The sequence below is a fragment of the Diceros bicornis genome, chromosome 3 (genome assembly GCF_020826845.1).
Source record: "Diceros bicornis minor isolate mBicDic1 chromosome 3, mDicBic1.mat.cur, whole genome shotgun sequence".
In the NCBI taxonomy this organism is placed as follows: domain Eukaryota; kingdom Metazoa; phylum Chordata; class Mammalia; order Perissodactyla; family Rhinocerotidae; genus Diceros; species Diceros bicornis.
In genome coordinates this window covers 102587323-102613502 of record NC_080742.1, presented here as the reverse complement: position 1 = coordinate 102613502, position 26180 = coordinate 102587323, and the positions used below count along the sequence as shown (strand labels likewise).

Genomic DNA, 26180 nt, shown 5'->3' with positions numbered 1-26180 from the left:
TTCCATGTAGAAAAGTTTGCCTCTTTCACAGCGGACAGAATCTCTCTTCTAGCTGAAATGTGTACCTGGTTGAAGGCTCCTTGCTGTCCAGCCATGGCCAGCACCCACTATGCCTAATTTTTTCATATAGCAAAGTACCCATCATATTTTTGGTCTAGAAGTTTCAGAAAGCTAGAATGTCTATAAGGAGAAGATCTTATTAATAAACTGCAGTGAAAGAGAGCCTTGGCTTATTGATAATATTGAGGAAAACCACTCTGAAATGGTAGAGTTACTCATGAGACTGAAACAAGACCTTTGGCTCAACTTCCAAATTGATAATGAAGTTTTTGCAACTTTCCCCACAGGTTTCACATGGCAGGATGACTATACCCAGCATGTTATGGCCCAGGAACTCTCAAACCTTCCCAAAGCCTACCTGCAACGTCCTGAAAGTTCCAACCCAGCCAGGTAAGCAGCCTTGGTTTATGTCTCCTGGCTGTCCGGCACAGCCAGCATCCATCCATCCATCAAGTTTCTTTTTTAATGTAGCAAAGCACTCACCGTCCTCCTGGTGTAGAGGTTTCAGAAAGTTGGGTTGTCTGTAAGGACGGGCTGGGTGCTTCCTTCTCCACTCTGTCATAGCCCTTAGGGGAAAGATGCATTGGAGTGCCTCTCTTACGAGGTGCCATTCTCACTGACAGATATGCCCAAGGATCCCTCACCTGACTCTTCCCCAAGACCCTTGGAAAGTCCTGCGTCTTCAGAGCCTTGCTTGAAAGCAGAGAAGTCAAGAATTTTAATTTCCCAGTAAGAATTTATGTTCACTTTAGTACAAAAAGCAGAATTAAATCATGAAAGTCTTGGTCCCCAAGCACAGCAGCCTATAGGAACTGAATATTTCACCCCTCACCATGTCATTCATCCTCACTGCACACTGTGAGGAAATTACTGATGTCTCACCCATTCTTGCAGGGGAGGAAATTGAGATATAGGGAAGTTGAAAACTTAGTCCAAAGACAAACCAAGTAAGCAAGCTGAGATTGTCTCATTCCTGAGCCATTGTGCTATTATTCTTCATGTTTATAAAACATGAAAAGGAACTTCCCTAAAGGCTTATTTTGGAAAGTCCATTTCTCACTGAGAGAGAATTTTCTAAATCCATAGCCTTTAGTTAGAAAAATCTCTATAACAGAAAAATTTAGGTGTCTGCCTTTATGTTCATGTCCATCTAATAGATGAAGCAGCTCAGTCGCCAAGAAGATCATTTCCAAGTCCTATGGGATGAAGTGAGTGAATACACATAAAGAACTTGTACACACGGAATACGTGTTCACCATATTAGCTCTCTACTGACCAGACTGTGAGTTTCTTGAGAGTAGGAACCATGTCTTTGTATTTCTTGTGCCAGCACATCTCCCTTGAATGCCTCCTCTGTCAAAGAGAATGTGCCATTATAGTCTGTGATAGTGCATAAGACTTTTCTGTAAAAAAACAAAAAACAAACCAAAACCAAAGTCAAGCTATCTTGAATTTCCATTTTTGTTTTGGATGAGTTCAAACTCTTCACACTGCTCTTTAAATTACACCTAGGTATTTAAGCGCCACCCACTCCTCCTTCTGTCTTAGTGAAGATTTAACTGAGTGTGGTGCACTGTCTCAAACAACCTTGAACTCCACCAAGAGTGGGAATGGGCTGGAGAGCCCAAGAAGGTCAAAGAGCAGAGGGATAGGAGAATCGGGAAAACCGAGCAAGGGATAACTCTCTGTGTGGTCTAGAGAGGCAGCAGATGTGCCTGAAAAGTGCAGCCAAGGTGGGGAAAAACCAGAGTATGGTGTCACCAAAAGCAAAGCATGTCTGGAGAGAAGACTCTTGAGGAATCAGACCAGGTGAGACCATGGCACAGACACCTGGGTCACTATGTTCTTAGCAGTGTTAGTATTGTCAGTTTTTTAAAGTATTTTAACAGCCAGTTTTATTATGAAAAATGGTACCTTATCTTTGTTTTTTTTTTTTTTATTACAAGTGAGATTAAAAGTTTAAGAATATACATATATAGAGATTGGAATTTTACTCTATATGAATTTCCTATAGATGATCTTTGTCTATATAAGTATTTTTCACATTTTCCTGTTTTGTTTCATTCAGTATAGAGTCTTTGTATTTAAGACTAGTAATTTTTCTTTTGTCATATTTGTAGAAATATTTTTTCCGGTCTGTACCATAGATGACACTAGGTACGGTTGCTAATGAAAACAGAGAGTCCTCAGCCCTCTCTAGCCTGTTTGAGCTGTTGAGCCTCAAGAAAACCAACCATCCAGCTCTAAAGGCAGAGTCCCATTTGGGGAGGACTTGATGGGATATTCTCCAGATTCCTTTCCCCCTTCTCTTCCAGCTCCGCCTGGAGAGACGGGTCTTCCTGGGCTTCTAGTAGGTCCCCTTGGCCTCAGGCTGGGCTTGGGTTTGGCCGATGGGTGCAGCCCCAGCTTGGAGGGTGGGGATGCGTGAGCTCCAGATGTCAGCGTGACTATTCTGCCCAAAGTCACAGCCCTCTTCTGCCCTTAGCTCTGGTCCTATTAACTCCTCCCTCTTGTTGATCCAGTGGTTCTCCACTGTAACCCTCGTTGGTTCTTAGTCCTGCTATGCCTTTGTAAATAGTTCCTTTAATAAACTACTGGGCTATCCCATTTCAGAGTGCTGTCTGTTTCCTGTGGGGACTCTGCCTGATAGAGAGACTCGGCAGCCAAAATAAGGAACATAGTTGCCTGTCATCTTCCTCCTCAGCTTCTGTCCCTGCAGCAGGGTGTCAAGATTATATGATCATCATGATACCAAATGGAATAGTTGTCCTTCTTTTCATAAAGTTTCTGCAAATCTTTCTTTAGCATTGAAATTATCTGCTTCCTGGTGTATATATTTTTAATGATTTTTCTTTGTAGGTAAATCTCATAACACTTGCATTGTCTTCCAAGATTATTGGCAAAATATGCTCACAGTTTTTTATCGTGTGAATTTGGGGCATTTATATTGTTGCAGAGAACTATCATCCTTTTCATAGGGATTTCCAAATTTGTTCACCTAGTGTGACACGTGGTGTTTATTGTATTAGAATTCCAAAATCATCTGGCATATGTGTGGATGTCACTCTTGCATCATTTTTAACTTTATACTCTTCACTCTTTTAACACAATTTTTAAAAAGAATTATCTCTTGAATTTTCTTCTTTCTACTATCCTTAGATTTATTGTCTGTTATAAAATTTCTTGAGTTGAACGTTTTGTTCATCTTTTTATTTATTCATTTTTAAAAATTTGTTTATATATTTATTTATTTTTTCCCCCCAAAGCTCCATTAGATAGCTGAATGTCACAGTTGCACAGCCTTCTAGTTGCTGTATGTGGGATGCGGCCTCAGCATGGCCGGAGAAGCGGTGCGTCGGTGCGCGCCCGGGATCCGAACCCGGGCCGCCAGCAGTGGAGTGTACGCGCTTAACCACTAAGCCACGGGGCCGGCCCTATTTATTCATTTTTAAAAAGTAGTGAAATCACACAAGTCTCTGCATTCACCTGTGAGCGTAGTGTCAGCGTTGTCCCGTGACTTCAATGTGTTCTCATTAGTTTTTGTTCTAAATCATCTGAAATTGCAATTTTATATCCTTTGGGAACAATAAGTGTTTGTAGTCTTCTTCATTTTTTCATGATTATGTGTTGTATTTTTAAACTTTAAATTAGTGTAAGTTTTACTGCATTTTAGTCAGAGAATATTACCTGTTCAGTTTTTACTTTTTGGAAATTTTGAGGTTTATATCATACTTTTGTTAATTTTCAGTGGATACTTCAAAAGGATATTATATCCACTATTTGCAGGATACAGATTTTTATATATAGTTCATAATTATATATATACACACACATATAATTTACAATTGTATATAAATATCAATTATATTACTCAAAATCAATGTCCTTATTTATATTTGCCGTATTGCAATTTCTTGGACAAAAACTGTGTTTCCATAAATTTCCCTTTCATTGTTAATATATTTTGCCTTATACACTTAGAGGTTCTGACATTTAGCACATAAAGGTTCTCATCGTTTCATCTTTGTTGTCAATCATACCTATTGCCATTTTTAAATGCTGTCTTTGTCGCCTCTAATGTTTTATGTCTTGGATTCCATTTTTCTAAAATTAGTATTGCCATTCCTGTGTTGTCTTTATTTTTTCTGCCTAGTTAATCTGTGGCTGTCCTTTAAAGTTTCACCTGTTGGACTTTATAAATAATATCAAGTGCATTTTTATAAGTAATATCAAGTTTTGTAAATAATATCAAGTGAATTTTTTGGAGCCTCTCGGACAGCTTACTAAGGGCGCTCCCACCACCGAGGGCCCTGATTTCTTTCTTTCTTCCGTGGACTGTGAATGGTTTGCTTTTGCTGTCTTTAGTATTTGTAACTATGTATCTTGTTTTAAATTCAATTTGCGGCCATGGTCCTCAGGTTTTCCAGATATTTGTAAGTAACAGGTTTATGTCATTGTTAATGAAGGAATCCGTATCTTCTGATCCCCCACCTGAGATGAGGAGCTTGTGCTTCCACCTTCTCCACTTTCCAAGTGTGGCTTCTGACTGGCGTGTCCCCAGCACCTGGCATGTGCCTTTCACAAGGCAGACGTCCGGTCAATACCTGTTGAATAAACGAAGAAAGGAAAGCATGAGTGATCTACTGATGCTTTGAATTATTACATGGGTAACTACACTAACCAAGAATCCTGCCTGACTTTCTTTATTCCATGGTGCATTTCTAGAGCATTCTGTATGTAATAGATTTGTAAGTACCCACAATTGGCCAGTGAGATAGTACTCGGCATTCTTCATACAAGACAATTGATGTTTAGGGAGATTAAGTTACTTGCCCCAAACCAATGATCCATTCAGGAGGTAGAGATGAGTTAGAAGGTGGTCTTCAGGACACCCAGCCCTGATCTGGGGCTGATCAAGCACTGCGTGAGAGAGCCGGAAAGAGGCGCGATGTGGACAGCACAGCATATTGTGGATGCTGAGTGTGAGAACAGAGCTGGAAGTGTGAGGGATGCTGAGGACCTAAGAACCTAAGAATGCCCTTTGCCAAAGCTCCTGAGACAGGAAGAGATGACTGGGAGTGCCAGCAGTATGTAATGAACTCCAGTAACGTCGTAGAGAACTGTGACCGGAAGCATTGGGTCAGAGTGGTCGTGGAGGTTTCATGTGAAAAATAAAATGGGCCTGAAATGATTATGAAATAAGATTAGGTTTATTGAGAAGAGGAAAGAGAACCAGGTTCACTTGTGCTCTTTGCAAAGATTTTGTTCATAATTAGGATTTTTCTCCTCCAGCTAATTGGGTGACAGTTTAAAGCACCTCATATTATTTGGAGCCTGAAGGTCAGTGCACACAAGTGGGAAAGAGTAGTGGAGTCCGAAGTGTACAACACTTTTAATCTCTTAGAAGTAGAAAATGTGTGCTTATAAGGTTTGACCTACTTCAAGCCAAATGACAGGGCAAGAGTCAATTTGCAAGTTAATTGCTACAAAACCATGCAAGGTAATGATGAACACTCCCATCACTGTAACATATGACAGACAAATCTGCAAGCAGCAACAGGCACACAGGGAAGATGAATAAGACAATTTAAAGGTACATTTATGAGGTGGTTCTATCTGCATTGATTAGCAGTTAGTGAGAAAAATAGATGAAATACCAGAAAAGTAAATTGACTTCAGTTACATTACACTCTGACAATGTAGAACATGGAATTCCATGTGTTGAAGAACGGTCGAGGAGACAATAGCCGTGACTGAGAAGAGCTGTGGAGCCTTGATAATCGATGTGCTGTTGAGTCTGAGCCAATATGACTTGAAAAGCCATCAGAAATAAAAACAGGATAGTTTTATCAATTGAGATAATTAAACACAAATATGAAGATTTTCTGTAAGTCCCTGCTTTTGTGAAATACATATAGATATCACACACCTAACATTAGTGATCTGTTCTTGAAAATCAGATGTTTTATGTGAAAACACTGGTTGGGAGCCTGTTTTCCATTACTTTAAGTGGGAAATCTATAATGAGTTACATATCCTCCTAAAACCCCAGTGCATTTCCTAAAGTGTGTCTGAATCACAGTGAGCACCCACAGATGGGTAACAAACTGTCATGTTTGGATATAAGATACTTAAAACATTGTTTCCTGGTCATCAAAAGTGGATATGGTTATTAGCAAATGGGCACTTTATTTGCAGGAACACAGCCTCACTCAGCACCTGCAAAACACGCACATAGACATAAACACACACACACACACACACAAACAGACACGCAGCAGGGTGATATCACTGTTGGTCACTGCCAAATTCCTCGTTACAGTCAGAATAAAGAGCATTTCCATCTGTAAAGCACTGTTCTTGCTGTTTGGCTAGAATAGAGTACCATCAGCCTGTCATAAATGGACGTCATCCCTTGGCCTGAAGAGGTCAGGTGGCGGGCAGATAACAGTGCTAGCAGTAACTGTACGTGCTCACCACATGGGCACATGCACCCTTAGTGGCTGTCCTGTACCATTTTGAGGTGGCAAGTGTGGACAAGGCGGGCAACATGCTGATGAATCTAGAGTCTAGACTGGGAAGAAAGGACGGTTTTGTTTGTCCAGTTTCAGGAGAACACCCAGAGTTGGAATCACTACGTTACCTAGTGATTTGCAGGCCTCGGTTTCCTTCACTGTAAAATAGGGACGATAATACCTCGTTCTTATGGACGGATGGCACCCAGGCCAGTGGGGGCTCTGGACTCAAGCCCAGTGAGATCCTGACCCCAGTGGCACCCAGGGACTGTGTCTTAGGTGGTTCCTGGAGAATGGATGCAGTGACTCTGAAGTCTGTGTGCAGGAAGTTGACAGGGCACTGGTCTTGAGAAGACAACCTGTCGGGGAGGGAGGGAACAAGTTGACCGCAGGAGGAGTTGGACTCAATGCGGTCGTAGCAAAGCCTCAGGAATCCTGACCCCTCCAGGGGGCTTAGGGTAGGCATGCATCTTCCGAGGTGACCTATGCAGGCGGGGGGCACACCACAGTGCCCACCGCAGGCTCTCTCTGGACAGACTCTGTTGATGCTGTGTCTTCCTGCTGCAGTGAGAAGGCACCAGCCTAACACAGACCCGGCAAGCCCAGAATGGCTCTGGAGATCCTAGACTGCCCTGGATCCTGAGCAGAGGAGTCTAAATGTGTTCTCAGGGCCCCGAGCTGCCTCAGCTCCATGAAGGCCTTTCTCTTTTTGCTGTGTTTACGGCTTTTCTAAGGCCCCATCCTTGTGCTTGGGGTGCTGGAGCACTTAAATTTCCGCACATCAAAACACCTCATTTTCTGGGGCTGGCCCCATGGTGTAGTGGTTAAGCCCGGCATGCTCTGTTTCAGTGGCCCGGGTTCATGGTTTCGGATCCCAGGTGCAGACCTACACCACTCGTCAAGCCATGCTGTGGCAGTGTCCCACGTACAAAGTAGAAGAAGATTGGCACAGATGTTAGCTCAGGGCTAATCTTCCTCAAGCAAAAAAAAAACAAACAAACCTCATTTTCTACAACTATCATGAAACTTTTTATCATATTTGGTACACTTGTAAAGAAAGGTGAAAATCAAATTATTACTTAAGAGTCAAGTCTCTCCAAATACAAAACTGGCAGAGAAAGGATGGGAAGAAATGAAGAAAATAGCAAATGTGTCCACGTCCTTCACGTGCCCTTTTTTTCTAAACCACATGTGAACATCATAGACGCTGTAACCTCTTTCCAGTGGTCTGGGGTGTTCTTGTTCAACATCAAGGGTACTTCTTCTGGCAGATAAAAAAACACAAATTTTAAAACCCAGTATTTACTTACATGAAGATCAGATGCGTGTAGTATACAAAACCCCCATGTACATTGCTATGTAAATGTCAGGGGCACAGTTATTTATAATTATTTATTATCCAAAGATCAGCTGCAGCATTTGTTGAACACTCACTGTGGAGACACAATGTGGGGTCATGTGTAGTTGCCAGAGGAAGCATGTCCAGTTCTTTCTACATAGCGGTCTCTGTGGTTGTCAGTTTAACAGAGACAGAGAGTATTATGTCTTTATATAATTAAAAAAATTCGTTTTCTTAGAAAAGGAAAAGGAAACAGGACATTTTTTTCTTTCAAATAAGTCCATAATTTGTGTCACTCCCATTACACCACAATAACCAGTTTTGTTATCCTAAATTCACTTTAGGATGATAAAGTGATAGTTCAGAGATACATTTCCTAATGCTAGAAAGAGTGTTGTTTAACAGGTTACTAATGTGAAATGCTAATGTTTTTAGCTACCTCCACATTAACCCAGAATTTAATGGATGTACTCAAGTTCATTCATTCAGTCAACGTGTATTTTTCAGTTCCTACTGTGAGTTGGTTCTGTTGTAAATTCTGGGGTTAGAGCAGCGAACAAGAAAAAGACAGAAAAATATAGTTCCTGCTCTCAAGCAGCTTACATTCTAGTGAAGTGCGTATTTAAATGAAGAAGGTAATTTCACCTAGTAATAAATGCTGTAAAGAGAGTTTAGGACGATATAATAAGCAATGACTGGGACACACCTCTGGGTGGTTAGGGAAGGCATCTGTGAGCTAAGGAGTGAATGACAAGGGAAATAGGATAGGATTGCCATTTTTAGCAATGAACGATGGGATCCAAAGACTCCGGTGGCTTCTGGGTGGTGGAGCGAGCGGGAGTACAGGCAGCGCGTGTCCCGCATAACTTCGTGGCAGCTGTGGTGAGCCTGGCAGCCGTAGAAACGGAGAGAAGCGGATGGATCCGGGCTGTATTATTGAGCTCATCTCAAGAGACGGTGCTGAGGTGTAGGCAAAGGAAAGAGGAGAGCACAAGAGTGACAGTGAGTCCTGTAGGTCTGTGCCTTCAGCAGCTGTTGGATGGGGTTGCCATTTACAGAGCTGTACTGTCCATGGGCATCACGAAGCCATTTGCTAACAGTAAAATGCAAGAGGAAAAGGATAAACTGAGGGAAGAACTCTTAAACAAAAAGGAATCTGGACTTGATGATTTGGGAAATTCTTAGCCTACCAGGATTGCAAAAGATGCTGATGGTAGGAATTCATTGTCAGGAAAGGCAGGAGTGTGCGTGGACAACCTTTTGCCAGTCCTTCACAGGGATCAAGAGGTCAGAGAATTCAATAACACAGAGGGATCTGTGAAGGGATCTGTTTGATTTCCTTCCCCATTTAGGAGACATCCTGGGCCCTTTTGCGATGGGTGGTGTGCATCAAAGCACAGTTGTCACTTGGGCTGGGAAGCTCTGGGTCAGCAGAACCCTCAGTGCTGAGGCCGGGATCCAGGTCCAGGCTGTGAGATGGGCAGCTCTTTATGGCCAGGGCTCTGGCAAGCAGCCTCCTTGCCCTTGACCAGCTCTCGACAATCCACGGTTAATGAGAGGACAGAGAGCAAGTCTAGGCAGGAGCTGGACGTTGAGGGCATTCCTCCACTCTCCCGGCCTCAATCCCATGACAAAATGAGTTGTGACATCGGTTTCCTGGCACCTGTTAGGAGACTTGTGGCCCTGACTTTCTGCTGGTTCCCGTGGCCCCCTGTCCACTTTCTCAATACCTTTTGTTTTGGCTACACTTAGCCAATGAGGACTGTCTCGCTGGGAAGTAGGTGGCTCCCTTACTGACTTTGAGCATAAGTAGGATGGTTACATCTGACTGACTACCCTTCACTTTGTCTCCCACATTCACACAGGGCAGTCAGCCTGTGTTCTGTGGCCTTGTCCTCGCTGCCACTCCTTGGACCCAGCCTCTTCCTCAGAGGCACTCAGGTGCGAAGCCACATCCAGCTTCAGGATGAGCTTCCGCCACGCTGCCATGCAGAAAATGAACAGAAAGTATCCTCATCTGTCATTCCAGCTTCAAACTTCTCTGCCTGGCATGGTCCGTGCACACAGATGGTGATGCAAACATGGCCTTTTAGTAATAAGAGTGCCACAATGTAGCAACATGTAGCACTGTATTAGTTTGCTACTGTGACAAATTACCACAACTTAGTGGCTTAAAGGGTGCACATTTATTATCTTACTTTTCTGTGGGTCAGAAGTCCAGCACGGGCTGCCCTAGGCTAAAATCCAGGTGTGACAGGGCTGGCTCCTTCGGGAGGCTCCAGGCAAGGATGTTCCCTGCCTTTTGCAGCTCCAGAATCTCCGCCCTCCTGTGCTGCTGGCCCGGCCTCCTTCACAGCTGGAAGTGTTTTTCACATGACATCACTCGGACACTAGCTCCTCCTCTTTCTCTTTTAAGGACCTTGTGATCACACTGGATCACTGGGATAATCCAGGATCATCTTCCCATTTTAGGGTCAGCTGACAAGCCACTAATGCCTCCTGCTACCTAATCTACCATATGGCGCCGCGCCTCCCGTCACTGAGGGAAGTGGCTTTTAGGTTTGTTGTGATATGCCGCCTGCCTTGTTTGTAAAATGGTCAGTTCTCAATTCTACTGCCCCGACCTCCACTCCCGGCTGCCAGGGCTCCTTAGAGCGCCATCGCGGTCAGACACTTCCTGGCTCTTTGCCCTTGCTGTCTCTGTGCCCCACTTCCGTTTCCCGAGACCTCAGGCCTCCTTCCATGTAGATCTCTCCAACCTCGGGGCCTCGGGCACTCCCACTCTCTGCCTCTCAGACTCTCATTGGACTTGTAGTAAGTACCAGCTCTTCCTGTGTGTTAGTGTCTCCTGTCCTGGCGGTCAGAGGGGCCATGTTGAGAACGTGCTTTACGGCTGGCCCTCTTCTCGGAGTCACTCATCAAGTCCCCACAATGGCTCTGAGACGTGTCTGGGCACCAGGCTCAGGGAGGCGTGTGAGAGATTCAAATCCTGGTTAGTGTGAGCAAAGAAGGCTTGGACCTTCCCACCTGGCCACACATCTTGTGTCCTTGCACAGGCCACCGAAGCTGCCCCGTGTGCATAATTTCTCTTATGCTCCTGCAGTGGTGTCCAGCAGAGGGCTGGGTACCTGTCAACATCAAGCAAATGTGCAACTGGCTCACAGTGCTCTTTTCTTTTCAGGACCTCAAAGCAGAGTGTTGATAATGAAAGGAGGTACAGTCAGGAGGGCGATGTTGCACTGGCCAAGGCCCTTCAGCGCTACCTGCCGTACCTAGAGGTCCTGTCCCAGGCCACCGCCCCGAACCTGCTCCCCAGGATGAAGCATGACAGACCACCATCTCAGGTGACCCTTGTAGCTTACTCTGTGATCTGGGGTGTGTCTTTTACCTGCCGTATGTGGTTTTCTCTGGGATGCACATACAGGGAATGCTTCATAAATCTTCAGCATCTCTTGGTTTTTCTCCTGTGTCCCACGCTAGTGGACAGTATGGTGAGGGACAGGAGCTATGTGCAGAAAAATGTCCCTGGAGCCGTTTTAGAGTCACACTCCTACCCCACAAGTCCAGCAGTGGCTGCCCACCCACTGTCAATGCTGAGCCAATCAGTGGTCCAAGCCACCCTTACCAAGGGGTGAGGGTCTTTCAGATGTCTTCTTTGGGACAGGCACTGGAGAAGGCCCACCATCGAAAATATGACATGACACCTGGGAGGCAGCACAGAGCATTGTTTCCACCCTTTAAGGAAAGGACCCACTGTCACCGCCTGAACCCAGGACAGCAGTGGACACTCATCTCTGAGGGAAGACAAGCACCCTGAATTGGGCTGGAATTAGGTGGGCAAAGGGTGACCAACTGTCCTGGTTTTCCCAGGGCTGTCCTGGAGTTAGCACTGCAAGTCCTGCATCCAGGAGACTGCTCCTTGCCGGCACGCCTGCCTTGATGGGCAGCCTGTGTGGGCGAGGAGGGTCTGGGACCAACTGTCCGGGCCTTCTTTTAGAAATTCACTTTATACCAATGCTAAATCTGCCCTGGAGCCATCTCAGGATGTGGGACACATTCAAAAGAACATTTTAAAGAAACAGAATTAGAAATCTCCATGACCTTTTACATGGAAAAGTGTGCATGATTTTTATGACAACTTGTTAAACTGGAGTTGCCAGATTTTGACTTGCCTGGATACAAGCAGAGATGTGGTGCTAAAAGTGATCTTCAGCCAGAGGACCATCACACATCCTGAGGATGGAATTTTGGGCAAAGTATTGAAGCCTGGGGTGATCCTGGGTGTGTCAGGTGTTTGACAGCGATGCTCACACTTCTTTTCTGCCAAAAGTTAGTTACATCAAGTGAAATTTGACATATTTTTGTTGCTAAAAGTGACTCTCCACTGGCATGAGACTGGGGTTGCTGTCACTTCCTTGTAAGCTCAGCTAGTCTCCTCAGAAGATCGCTGTGGCTCTTGGAAATACCTGGGAAGCAATTTGGGCCACCTTTTCAATTATTTTCCTGTTATGATGCCAGTGAAGTTATTTAAGCCAACTCTGGGCTGGTATTTTGGGCAGTGCACACACACAAGTTCCTTTCAGAGGTCACACTGCTGACGAGGCCTCACAGAGTCGCCTTAGGATCTTGGGAACTTTGAGTCGACACATCAGAATAGAATTCATAGAATGCTGCGACCCCACAAGAAGAGGTGGGCTAGGTTAGGTAGCTGGTTCATTTCTGCATCTTAGGGACAAACACCAGAGAAAGGATCTCTGCTGTCCAGCTGCTCTCTGGAATACCTTGTTAAGCCCCTCCTCGAGGCCCCTTACTGTTCAGCCTCATCTGAGAAGGAGGCATTTCATGATAATGTTGGAAGATGGAGGCCCTGTGAAGAGGCCATGGGGGGTTCCAGAGACCCCAGGTCATGTTCAAGAGGCTGCTGGGAGCGCTGTCCTGCGGCAGCTCTTATTCATGTTTCCCCGAGGATGGGGCAGCTGTGACGTGGGTCCCTGGAACATCTGCTGAGCATCCTGGACCGTGGAAAGGTGTTTGCCCAGTTCTCAGAATCCATCCTAATGGTGGAGGGTGGGGTCCTCATCCTCACAGAGGTGCAGGGACAGCAGAGCACTGGAGCCCCTACAAGGAGAGAGTGAGTAATACAGGACAGTCCGGCGCTGCGCTCCACCTAAGCCCACCCCAGCTTGGGTCGCTGGCCAGACTGAAAAGCACGTTTCAAAGCCTTTCACATGAACCATCAGTGAGCATCTCAAGATGGGCTTTAACCCTGGTTGAGCAGGGTCCACTTAACACTTTTTTTAAAATGTTAAACTTAGAGTTTTTTGAATTCATTTACTGATATTGACTAAGCACTTTCTATGAGCCAGACTCTCAGCTAGATATTGTGGGGTGAGAGATGGATTCCAGAGAGGAATCTCTTCCTGGGGGAATCGGTGATGGGCAGACATGGTAGGAGAGATTCTTGACATTCTGGAGCAGAATCCTGGCAGTTTCTGGAGCAGGCCCAGAACCAGCTCCTCTTCCAGTGCTGTGTGGCCTTGGGGAAGCTACTTAACCTCTCTGTCCTCCAGCATCCTTGACTGTAAAATTGGGCAATAATGGTCATGAAGTCATTGTGAGGATTAAGCAAGAAAACACACGTAAAGCTCACGGAGAAGGGCTCCCTTAATAGTAGTTATTATTACTATTAATAATAAAATAATCTTTTAAAAACAAAATGAGAATTAGGTCGAGTGTGAAAACCATCTGCTGAATCCTTAGTGGGTTTCTTGACTCTACCAAGGAGAATCAGAGGAAAGCAGCTATGCTCACAAAACCCATTTAATCCGTATATCCCAGCACCCCAGAGGTCCGTGGAGCAGCAGGCTGCTGCCCCTGTCACAATGCGGTGCAGTACAGGTTTCATTTGTTTTCTTCACAATACAGTGGAGAACCAATGTTTCCTCCAGTTCTCTTGAATATTGGTAATTTAAGTACATACAAACATAAAATCATTTTTTTTTGTCTTCCTGCTTTGTCCCCTATTGTGTCCTTATCAAAAGAGATCTGATGCTTCGTGCTCAGTCTTGGCTACTGCTGTGGGATTTCTGGGCTTCTGGAATGAGACGTCACTTCGTGTCCCTGGGCGCTGGATGCGAATAATCAGTAACTAGGAACCTCTGTGCCGTCCAGAGATGGTTTAAGAGGGGGGCGGGGGGGGGCGGGGGAGGAGTAATTAAAAGTTCCGGAGACTCAGAAGAAGTTTGAATGAAAGGAAATCAGTTGAAATTTCTCTGTGAAGCAGTTTAACGTGTTTTCCCCCAACTTAACATGATATCCAACAAACCAGATTTATGTCCAGGGTGCCCTCTTCATGGGCTACAGAAACAGAAGAGAAAGGGGCACAGGCTCCAGGGCGCGGCCGGCTGGGCTTAGGGCAGGAAACGAAGTGTTGGCTGTGAAAAGCGTTTAGTTTTGTACAGTGGAAGCCTGAGTTGGTCAATTCTGAGCCCATCATCATGTTTCTCTTTCAGTTTTAGTCGTTTTACAAATTTAGCCCTCGTACTAAAATGACAGAGTCAGATTGAGAATAGAGTTTGCTGCCTGGACAAGGAGTGGCATGAAATTCACCTGGAGGGGGTATTAAATGGGACCCCTCCCACCCATCTCTGCCATATGCTCTTGCTGTTAGCATCCCGATGTGAATAAAACAAGAGGTGAGACATTCGGCATTAGAGATAAAACGTAGCAAATTGTAGAAACTTGTTGAAAGGGGAAACTTTTGGTCGCCTGTCAGGCAGTTTGTGCCATGAGCCGTTGGGAGGTGCTGTGGGTAACACTCCACAAAACAATGAATAGCAGCTCCTGGGAGAGAGAGAAGTGCTGCTTCTGACAGCCACTCTCAGGGCGTCCACAGAACAAGAACTTCTCAGGTGGATGAATCATTCTGCTAGATCTGTATCAGCAGGATGCTTATCAGGCCCACTGTGGTGGGGAGCGATGAGTTTGTAGCCTCCTTACACCAATCAGTAGAATTTACTGCAGAGTGTGTCCTGTCCTGACTCGTGTACATTGTGATTCCAACACCAGGAATCGGAACGTGCGTCCCGGGATTGTTCTCAAAGCAGCCTTCCCCATTCTGGAAGGAAGTGTGACTGGTGTCTTTACATGGGACCATTCATCTCTTCAGGAGCTTATGCTTGAGATGGCAGGAGGGCTGAGCTTTTGGGATGGGGGTCTGTTACCTCTGATGCTACTCTAGGGCTGCTGGGGTGCATTGGAGAGGAACGACATCCTGTCCCTGCCCACATCTCTACCTGCTCTCCATTTCAAGAAATAGACGTCGGAAAAGGGGGCTGGTCTGGTCTTTCTAACATCCATCACCAACCACTTGCCACCTTCGATCAAGTTTGGCTTCCATAATCTTTAAAACACCCACCCAGGGTCGGCCTGGTGGCTTAGCGGTTGAGTGCGTGCGCTCTGCTACTGGTGGCCCGGATTCGGATCCTGGGCGCACACCGATGCACCGCTTCTCTGGCCATGCTGAGGCCGCGTCCCACATACAGCAACTGGAAGGATGTGCAACTACGACATACAACTATCTACTGGGGCTTTGGGGAAAAAAAAAAAAGGAGGAGGATTGTCAATAGATGTTAGCTCAGAGCCGGTCTTCCTCAGCAAAAAAAAAAAAACACCCACCCAGTAGGATGACTACACAGCGTGGTTTGTCTGGACAGTTCTGCGTTATGCCCGTTGCCCCATCATAATTACTAATAAGTCCTCCTTTCCCTCTCAAAAATGTCCCTGTTTGAGTAACGAATTCTGTGTTGATCCTACCACACAGCCATTTTAGCATGATAGTCACAAGGATTATTCAGAAAATGAGCACTTGGTGGCATTTTTGGCTCAGATATTTTTCTTCTATGTTAAGATAGATGCTTCTCAATATTAAAAAATACGTGAAAACCTAGAACCCATTATTTTCTCTGTCCAATGTTTAAATGAGGAGAAAACTCTTAGTCATCTTTTTAATGAACAAAGACTGGATAAAGTACAAGAAGTCCATAATCAAGTGTTACCAAAGCCACTGTGCAGAATTTTTTGTCACATAAGTGCAGCCAGCTGAGATTTGGTCAGTGTTTTCTGATCCCCCTCCCTTCTCAGTTGATGAAATATTTCACTTGGAAGTTTAATCTTTATACACTGATGATCTTTCAAGGTGCAACCAATTTCCAATGAATTATTTTATAAATCATCATCTTTTTCTGTGTATCTGTCATAAAAAATCTAACTCCAGCATAGAAACTCAGAGAAATATTGTGATTTTATTATCTTTAGAGGCTTGAATACTGATTACTCCATAACAGAAGCCAGAGGGAGTAAAAATCACACTACTCCTCTTAAATCAAACCAACTAGCTCAAACCTGTGATGCACTGATTGATCTCTTATTGATCATGAAATCAGTGTAATTATTCCTTCTGTGTTGTAAGTGGTGGAAACCAGCACCTGCTTTTATTTACCACAATAGCACTGGTTAAAAGTCCTTGTAGTCATTATAGAGAACATTGTAAATTCCCAATATACTCTATGCTATTGAAGAGGCTTAAACCGAAATTCATCACTTGGAAATATTGTGATTTAACTGATTAATTTTGGAAACATTGTTTTAGCATTTTTAATGTGCGAGAAACTTTGCTAGGTGCTGGGATTAAAGATAAAAATTAGTTCTGCCCTCTAGGACTTTACAGTCTTACTGGATAGGGGAGACAAAAAAAAATAGTTAAGGGGCTGGCCCAGTGGCATAGCGGTCAAGTTCGTGTGCTCCACTGTGGCGGCCCAGGGTTTGCAGGTTCGGATCCTGGGCACGGACCAACGCACTGCTTGTCAAGCTATGCTGTGGCGGTGTCCCATATAAAGTAGAGCAAGTTGGGCACAGATGTTAGCCCAGGGCCAATCTTCCTCAGCAAAAAGAGGAGGATTGGCAACAGATGTTAGCTCAAAGCTAATCTTCCTCACACACACACACACTATGTATATATATATATATATATATAGTTAAAAAAGAGAGCAAGTGCTATAACGGAGAGAATGCTAAAAGTAAAGGAGACACTTGAACTAGATGGGCACGTGGGGTAGGGATGTGTCAGAGTACAGACGTTGGAAAACAGCTAGAAGCAACTGGTTGAAGATGTGAAGGTGGACTTAAAAGTCAAGAAACCACCCCAATCCTACCCTGACAACGTGAACAAGCCAGGTGAGCTACTAAATCATCACTTAAAAGAAAAAACCCTCAGATGCTGAGGATACAAAGAAACCTGAATGAGCTAAATTCCAAGTGATAAGCTCATTCTAGAGGAGAAGAGACCACCACTGCTTTCATACAGTCTGGAATAGCAGGAGGGGGAATCAGCCATAGGAAGAATGCAGCCTAAATTTTAAGGAACTGTTGACAGTGCATGGAGACTGACGTTAGGGGTAAAATCCACAGAGGCAGGCTGCATAGAGCCCTGAGTACATGAGACAGTGTATGGAAGGGAGGGAGGAGGGGAAGAGGGCTGAGAGAAACCCTTCTAAGGAACTCCAGGCTTTTCTGAGCACATCTCAGTGGCCCTCTGAAGGCTTGGGACAAGGCAGCATGGTGGAGAAAGATCTATTGTATAGAGTGCAGAAAGCCAGGAGTGGAGAGGGAAAAGAAGTCTCCAGCAACTCACAAATTAGCACTTGGGCTGGAAATCAGAGAGAGCACTCCCGTGGTTTGGAAACTTTGCAGCTGTCTGCAAAGTATAACATGATCTTTGGAGTTGCTCTAGGGCTTAGATCCCAGCCCTACTGAAGAAAATGTCCTGATCCTTCCCTCAACATAACTGTAGCCAGTAATGACTGAATCTAACTGACTCTGGAACAAAATCAACACCCATTTCAATTACAGATTGCATTGACTCAGCCCCACATCAGCTGACTGATAGAAGAGGGAACATGCCATTTTCAGGGATAAATATTATTTACTTCATTCTCTGTTACTCTTTTATACAAAATTTCCAGCATACAATCCAAAATTGGGAGACACATGAAGGAACAAGAAAATGTGACTCATGGGCAAGAGAGTAAAGAGTTGATAGAAGAATACCCAGATATGTCTCAGTTGTTAGAGTTATTAGAATTATTGTTAGAATTAGTATTAGAAAAAGACATTTTAATAATTAAGGTAAATATATTAAAGGATTGCATGGGAAAAGTGAAAAAATATAAATGAACAAATGGAAAATTGCAGCAGAGAGATGAAAACAATAAAAGAGAGCCAAATGGAAATGCTGGAAATGAAAGCAATAAGATCAGAAATAAAGAATTCATTTGATGAGTTTCATGATTGACTAGACACAGTAGAGAAGAGAATCAGTGAATTTCAAGACAGGTCAATAGAAATGATCAAAAATGAAACATAAAGAACACAAAAGGAGTGCAAAAATGGAACAAAACATCCAAGACATGTGGGGCAAGATCAGATACTCTACCACAGGTATAATTGGAATCCTAGATGAGAAAGAGAGAGAGAGAATGAGGCTGAAGAAATAATGGCTGGGGTTTTTCCAAAATTGATAGATGTCATCAAAACATAGATCTAAGAAGCTTAGTGAATGTGAAGCAGGATAAATACAGAGAAAACCAAATCTAGGCATATCATAATCAAACTGGGAGAAAGCAAAGGTAAAGAGAAAATTTTTATCCGGTTGCCTGAGGGAAAGAAAGACACATTACATCTAGGGGAATAATTATAAGAATGAAGTCTTACTTCTCATTAGGAGGCCAGAAGACAATGGAGCAACATCTTTAAACTACTGAAAGGGGAAAAAAAAACCCTGTCAATTTAGAATTCTGTGTTGTTCAAAACCGTAGATGAAACAGAGAGAATGTGTCTCTGGAAGAGCCATACTGCAGAAATGCTAAAAGAAGTGCTTTAGTGTAAAGAGAAATGAGATCAGAGAAGCCCATATTTACAAAAAGGAATGAAAAGAACCAGAAATGGTAAATTTGTGAGTAAATATAAAAATTAAACACACATTAGATACATAAAATGTTGATAAAGATTATTGAATATTTAAAGCAAAAATAATAAACATGAGGAGCCGGCCCAGAGGGGTGGTGGTTAAGTTTGCTCACTCTGCTTCGGCGGCCCGGGGTTCGCAGGTTTGGATCCTAGGCATGGACCTATGCCCCGCTTGTCAGGCCATGTGTGGCAGGCGTCCCACATATAAAGTAGAGGAAGATGGGCACAGAAGTTAGCCCAGGGCCAGTCTTCCTCAGCAAAAATAGGAGGATTGGCAACAGATGTTAGCTCAGGGCTAATCTTCCTCACCCCCCCAAAAAACATGTGTTGTGGGGTTTATAGCTTATGTGGAAGAAAAATATGTGAAAACAAGAGCACAAAGAGTAGGTAGGAATGCTGGAATTACACTATTGTGACTTTCTGTTCATTTGTGAAGTTTTGTAATATTATTTGAGAGTAGACTGTGATAAATTAAAGACATACATTATAATTTTTACAGCAACTGTTTTCAAAGATAAGTAAAAATAAGTATAACTAAAAGTCAGTTCAGAGATAAAATGGAATGTTAAAAATGCTTTATTTATCCATATGAGAGAAAGAAAGGAGGAAGGTAGAGAGGAACAAAGATCTCATGGGTTGAATATAAAACAAATATCAAGAAAGTAGAGTTAAATCCACCCATATTGATAATTACATTAAATACAAATGGACTAAACCCTCCAGATAAAAAACGAAGATGTTTAATCTGAATAAAAACAAAAAACAAGTTTCGACTATATTCTACTAAAGCCAAAGTACGTGAAATAGAAAGACATATATAGGTTGAAAGTAAAAGTATGGAAAATGTACACAATGGAAACTCTAAATATAAGAAAGCTGGTGTGACTATATTAATATTAATCAAAGTACACTTGAGGATAAATAGTATCAGAGATAGAGACATTTTATAATGACTAAAAGGTCAATTCATTAAGATGACATAGAAATCCTTTTATGAACCTAATGTCAGAGTTTCAAATACATAAAGCAAAAATATGAGAATATTGAAGAGAGAAATATACAAGTCCAAAATAATTTTTAGAAATTCTAACTCTCCTCTCTCAGTAACTTATTGTACAAATAGATAAAATATCAGTGAGGATATAGAATATTTGAATAATACCATCAACCAGCTTAACCTAATTGATATTTATAGAACGATACACCTAAAAACCGCTGAATACACATTCTTTTCAAATACACACAAAGTATTTCCCAAGATGTATCATATGCTGGGCCATGAAATAAGTCTCAATAAATGTCAAAAGGTCAAAACATACAGAGAAAGATATTAAAAGAAAAGAAAACTACAGATCATTATCCCTCAGAAATACAAAAGCAAAAATTCTAGACAAATTTTAGCAAATCAAATCCAACAATATAAAAAAATGATAATACATTATGATCAAGGGAGATTTATTCCAGAAATGCAAGATTGGTTACATTTGAAAATTAATCAGTATAACTTACTATATTAACAAGGAAAAGAAAAACTATATGATAGTCTTAACAGATACAGAAAAAGCATTTGGCAAAAGCCATCATCCATTCATGATAGAAACCTACAAATAGTATTATACTGAATGAGGAAAAACTGAATGGTTTCTGCTTAAAATCTGGAATTAGACAAGGATGTCTGCTCTTACCTCTTCTGTTCAACATTGCACTGGAAGTCCTAGGCAGTGCAGTAAATCAAGAAAAAGAAATAAAAGATATCCAGGTTACATGATCACCTTTGGAGAAAATTTGGTGAAATCTACAAAAAAGCTACTAAAACTAATAAGTGAGTGTAGCAGTGATGATGCAAAAAAATATACAAAAAAGTATACAAAAATCAATTGTGTTTCTATATACTAGCAACAAACAATTAGATATTGAAATTATAAAAATATCATTTACAATAGCATCAAAATCATGAAACAGCTAGAGATAATCTAACAAAATATGTGTAAGGCTTTGTACATTGAAAATTTAAAAATGAGAGTAATTAAAGAAGATCTAAATTAATGGAGATATATACTATGATCATATGTCAGAAGATCATGTGTCAATAGTGTTAAGGTGGCAGTTTCCCCCAAACTGATCTATATATGACACCAAAACACAATCCATAAAAGAAAAATTGGACTTCATAAAATTTAAAATTTTTGTTCTTTAAAAGGTACTGTTAAACACATAGATAAGGAGAATGGATATGTGGTTACCAGGTCGAGGGAGGGTGAAAGGGATCAAGGGGCACATATGTATGGTGACGGATGAAAACTAGACTATTGGTGGTGAACATGATGCAGTCTGTACAGAAACTGAAATATAATAATGTATGCCTGAAATTTATGCAATATTATAAGCCAGTATAACCTCAATTAAAAAAAAAAGATACTGTTAAGAGAATGAAAAGACAAGTCACAAACTGGGAAAAAATATTTAAAAATAATACACCTGAAGAAGTACTTCTCTCCACAATGTATAAGGAACTCTCAAAACTCATTAAAAACAAAAAAGCAGACAAATAAAAAATTGAGCAAGAGATTTGGACACTTTACCAAAGCAGATAAATAAGCGGCAAATAAGAACATATGAAAAGTTCAACATCATTGTTCATCAGGAAAATGAAAATTGAAACAACGAGATGCCACTGCTCGCCTATGGGAATGGCTAAAATGTAGAGCACCGACCACACCACGTGTTGGCAGGGAGGTGGAGGACCGAGACCCTCATGCGCTGACGGTGGGAGGTAAAATTGCACAGCTACTTTGGAAAACATTTCGACAGTTTCTTAAGAAATTAAACACAGACCTACTCGATGATCCAGCCATCTCACGCCTACCCAAGGTAAACGAAACCTTTGTCCATTTGAAGACTTGTAGATGAATATTCATAGTAGCTTTAATAGTAATTGCCAACAGTTGGAAACAACCCCACATGCCCATCAACAAGTGAGTGGATAAGCAAATTGTGTTTGATCCATAAAATGAAATCATATTGAGCAATAAAAATGAATGAATTGTTGATGCATGCAGCAGCATGAATGAATTTCAAAATAATTATACTGACTGAAAGAAAAAGGGAATATATACTGTTATAATTCCATTTATACAAACTTTTAGAAAATGCAAATTAGTGTATAAATGACAGAAAGCAAATCGAGTTGCCTGAGGATGTGGGGGTGGGGAGGAGTTGGAAGGAACTATTACAAAGGGGGATGAGGAAACTTTTAGGGTGACAGATATGTTCATTGTCTTTACTCTAGTGATGGTTTCATAGGTGTCGACCTATGTCAGAACAAATGTGTACTGTTTATTATATGTCAATTATACGTTAATAAAGCTGAAAAAGAAAAAAAGACAACCAGCCCAACCCAAAAGTGTGTAAAAGTTTTGAACAGATACTTTATAAAAAAAATATACAGATACCAACAAGGGCATCAAAGGTGCTAACCATCGTTATTCATTAGGGAAATACAGTGTAACTCTGTAAGGAACTACCACTCATGTCGACTAGGTTGGCTAAAATTTTTTAAAAATTCTGTAATACCAACTCTTGGTGAGAATGTAGAGTAATGGAACTTCTCCAATTAGTGGGAACATAAACCGTTACAACCACTGTTGGTGGTTTCTTTACTGTTGAACATCCCTCTATCCTGTGACGCAACAATTCTACTCTTGAGTGTCTACCCAAGAGAAAGGACAACTTGTGTTCACGAGTAGACTTGCATGCAGCTGTTCATGGCAGCCTTATTCATAACAGCCCCAGACTAGAAACAACCCAGATGTCCACTAGCAAGCCCCTCATCTCCTGTCTCTCCACTTTTGAAGAGGTGTTGCCTTAGGAAATCAAGTTTGGGGACGCAGAGTTCCCTCCTGCCTTCTACGTAGCTGTGCCGCTGGGAATAGCATATGCAAAGGCACAGAGCTGTGAGGACCATGGCCACAACGTTTTATATGTGCCACATCCATGATGTTCATTTGATTAAAAAAGTTGCCAGCTCATGCTGTTATTTCTACTCACCTTTGTGGTAGAGCTGTTCTCAGGGTTCATGTTCTGTTCTTCAAGCACACAGCTATGTCTAATGTGAAGGAAGGGATTAATGCATGCTAGTCGTAGTCACTGAGTGTCAGCCAGATTTCCTGCCAGATAAAGTCCCACCTGCAGAAGCAGCCCCCTCCACTTACACGAAGCCTGCGGTTCTAACCAGCTCAGAACTGGGCTCGATGGGCAGACCAACCTACCTGTCATTCCTCTGTTCATCTGTTCACCTAGCTTGGTTAGTGCCTAAGATGTGACAGACACAGAAGTGCTAGGTTCAATTCTTGACCTTATTTGCACTATGGTCACACATGCACTTTCTATCCCAGACCCAGGTCTTGTTCCCTTCCCGGCTCTGTTTTTCTGTCCTGGGCTCTCCCCGGGCAGCCAGTTGAGCCTCTGTCCCGCAGGGCCCTGTGGTGGACAGTGCAGTTGCAGGGGAAGGTATCCTGGCCTTGCCCTCTGCAGCTGACTTGCCGATAGGAGAGACGGTTGTGTAAGCACATGGAGCAAGCAGCAACGAAGCTTTATAGCAAGCCATGTATTTGTCATGTTTTTCTTTAGTGTTGAATTCTGTGTGGGCAGAAGACAGTCTCTTTCTCTTTGTTTTTGACTGAACTCTTCTTGTTACTGCGTGTGAGAAGCTACTTGGGTGTTCTCTGACAGTTGTTCACTTCTCCCCTCCAGATTCTTCAGAGCTGAATAAGTGGATGCAGAAAAGAAGCCATGGCCTCATTACATGAGGTTTTATTGTGCTTTCTGTAGACTCGTGTTTCACTGGGATGAGAATGTCCCTTGAGACCTTTAGTTCAGTCATCTCCTTTTACGGATAGGGAAACTGATGCTGAGAAAGATGGAGTGAAATGTCCACTTTCAAATAGTTGGTGGTAGAGCTCAAATCAGAACCCTGTGATTCTTGTCCAACTTTTTCATGTTTATTTTTTAAGCCAAAACAAGGTCACCGAGTTCCCTCTTCCAAACTCAGGTGAGCACAGTTCTGTCGCTTTCCGTCAGGCAGATTGCAGGACAAGCCTGCTTCTTTCCGTGGCACAGCCCAAAGCCAGATGCCTGGGGCTGTATCCCAGCTCTGCTCCTTACTTAGTGGGAGATCTTGTCTCCCTCCCTGTAAAATGAGGATAGTTGTGTCCACACCTAGGGTTGTTGAGAGGGTCAAAAACAATTAGAACATACAAAGCCAAAGAACAGCCTGGCAATAGCACTCAGAAAACATGACCCACTTTGTGATGATTATCCTGCTGTCCTCCAGGTGGTTATTTGATTGGCCTATAACTCCATGCCTCATGCTTATCCAAGGTGGATAGGAAAAGTGATTGCAACTCTCTGCTTCAGTCCATTCCCTTTAATTTTTACTCTCTGGTATGAGGCTATAGGGTGCAGCTGCTGGAAAGGCCAAAATGCCAAACAGAAAGAGAGCATAAAGAAGCAGAAATGACAGAAGGAAGAAGGTAGTGCAGAGTGGGATAGAGATGAGAAGCAACAATATTTCCTTCGTGTCCTTTGTCTCTTTAGAATAATTCCAAGCTAGCATAATGTAGTGTCATTTGCAGATATCCATATTTAACATCCACATCTTATTTTTGTCGACCCTGTAGTTGGAACTTACCACCTCTTCAACCTCATAGATTTTGTGAACTCTGTAAAAACTGTTTGGGGACTGATTTTTCTAGCTGAATGCTCCATATCTCAGCTGCAAAGGTAGCACAGTATATACCAGCGTGAGGCTCCTCTGAATGCAGAAATTTCTTTTGTCCTGTTGACATTGCTGTCAGTAAGAATGACACCTTCAATCTTCTTCCCCTGCACATGGACAGGCCACTTAGAGCCTAGACACTATCAAGCACTGACAACCTTTCACTATGTTGGAGTGTGGGGGATGGAGAGGGAGAGAGAAAGACACACAGAGAGTAAACAAGTTGCCAAAATCACCTTCCATGGCCCCAGCACAGAAAGGCACAGAAGTAATCCGAACTCTGTATTAATGAGCTGGAGGTGAGGGGTTCCTGAGAACCGCCACCCACTCAGAGCTCCCAAATCTTGCCATGTCCAATGGCTTCATGGGACTGTCTCATTAGGAAGCCTGTGGACAGCCTCACTGCTGTGTGCTTTGTTATGCCAGCAGCAAGCAAGTCTTGATCAATGTGCTTGTCAATGCTGCCTTCAGGCTGTGAGATAAACTGGAGGAAATGTTTGTTATGTGGTCAAAAGATGGCCCAATTTGGGTTTCCTAATTTGTTTTGGTTCCTTGGCACAAGAGAATATCTGATGAGCCTAAGTGACCGGTGTATAGACGAAAATCTCATCCACTCAGTGTTTGCTGGCATGTGGGACCCCCAGGGCCTCCAGGCCTTCCTGGCAGTCTGAATTCATAATGGTGCAATCTGGGACTGGGGTGAGTGGATTTCTATGAGAGGAAGGAGCCCTGACTTTTAGCTCTGGTTCCTGGCCCTGGTGGTGAAGCTGGGAGCAAGGGGAGACACTTCCATGACTGTCTCACTGTTAGGCAGGGGATATGCTGTAGGTTGTGGCTCAGGGACGTGCGTCAACTGGATCTAGGAAGCTGCCCTAATTTCCTCCAGCTGAATATGATCACTTCCTTCTAAACTCCATATCACTGAACTGCTTTAATAATATACTTTCCATTATGGTTGCTAATGTCTATGACTTAGCTCTCATTTCATTCTACAAGCTGCTTGAAGCCAGAGCCATGTTCAAGTCATTCTTCCTGCGTAGAATATAGTGCAGAGCTTGGCACACAGCAGCAGTATTGGTTATGATGATGATGATGGTAGTGATGCTGCTGATGGTGGTGATGATAGATGATGATGATGGTGGTAATGATGATAGTGGTGATCAAGCTGAATGAGGTGGTGATGCTGATGATTGTGATGCTATTGATGCTGATGGTGATAGTGATGATGGTGGTGATGCTGATGGCAGTGAGGCTGATGATGGTGATGCTGCCAATGGTGGTGATGAGGATGATGGTGGTGATGATGCTGATGATGACTACCATTTATCAAATACCTCCTCTGAGCCATGTGCTGAGCCAGGCACTTTTACCTGTACTCTCTCTAATCCTCACAACTTCTTTAAGAACAAAAGGATTTGTTTTCCCAGTTTTGCAGGTGATAAAAGTGAAGCTCAAAGAGGTTAGA

The 26180-nt window shown here is 42.9% G+C and overlaps 1 protein-coding gene across 1 annotated transcript in view; it reads left to right on the top strand.

Annotated features, from left to right (window-relative positions):
- The window catches only part of PTPRN2 (protein tyrosine phosphatase receptor type N2), a 911136-nt gene that overhangs the window by 295638 nt on the left and 589318 nt on the right, over window positions 1-26180 (top strand). Inside the window, exons 4-5 of the mRNA XM_058535313.1 lie at window positions 348-450; window positions 11096-11258. Of these exons, the coding sequence (XP_058391296.1) occupies window positions 348-450; window positions 11096-11258 (266 nt within the window). The remainder of the gene's footprint in view (window positions 1-347; window positions 451-11095; window positions 11259-26180) is intronic.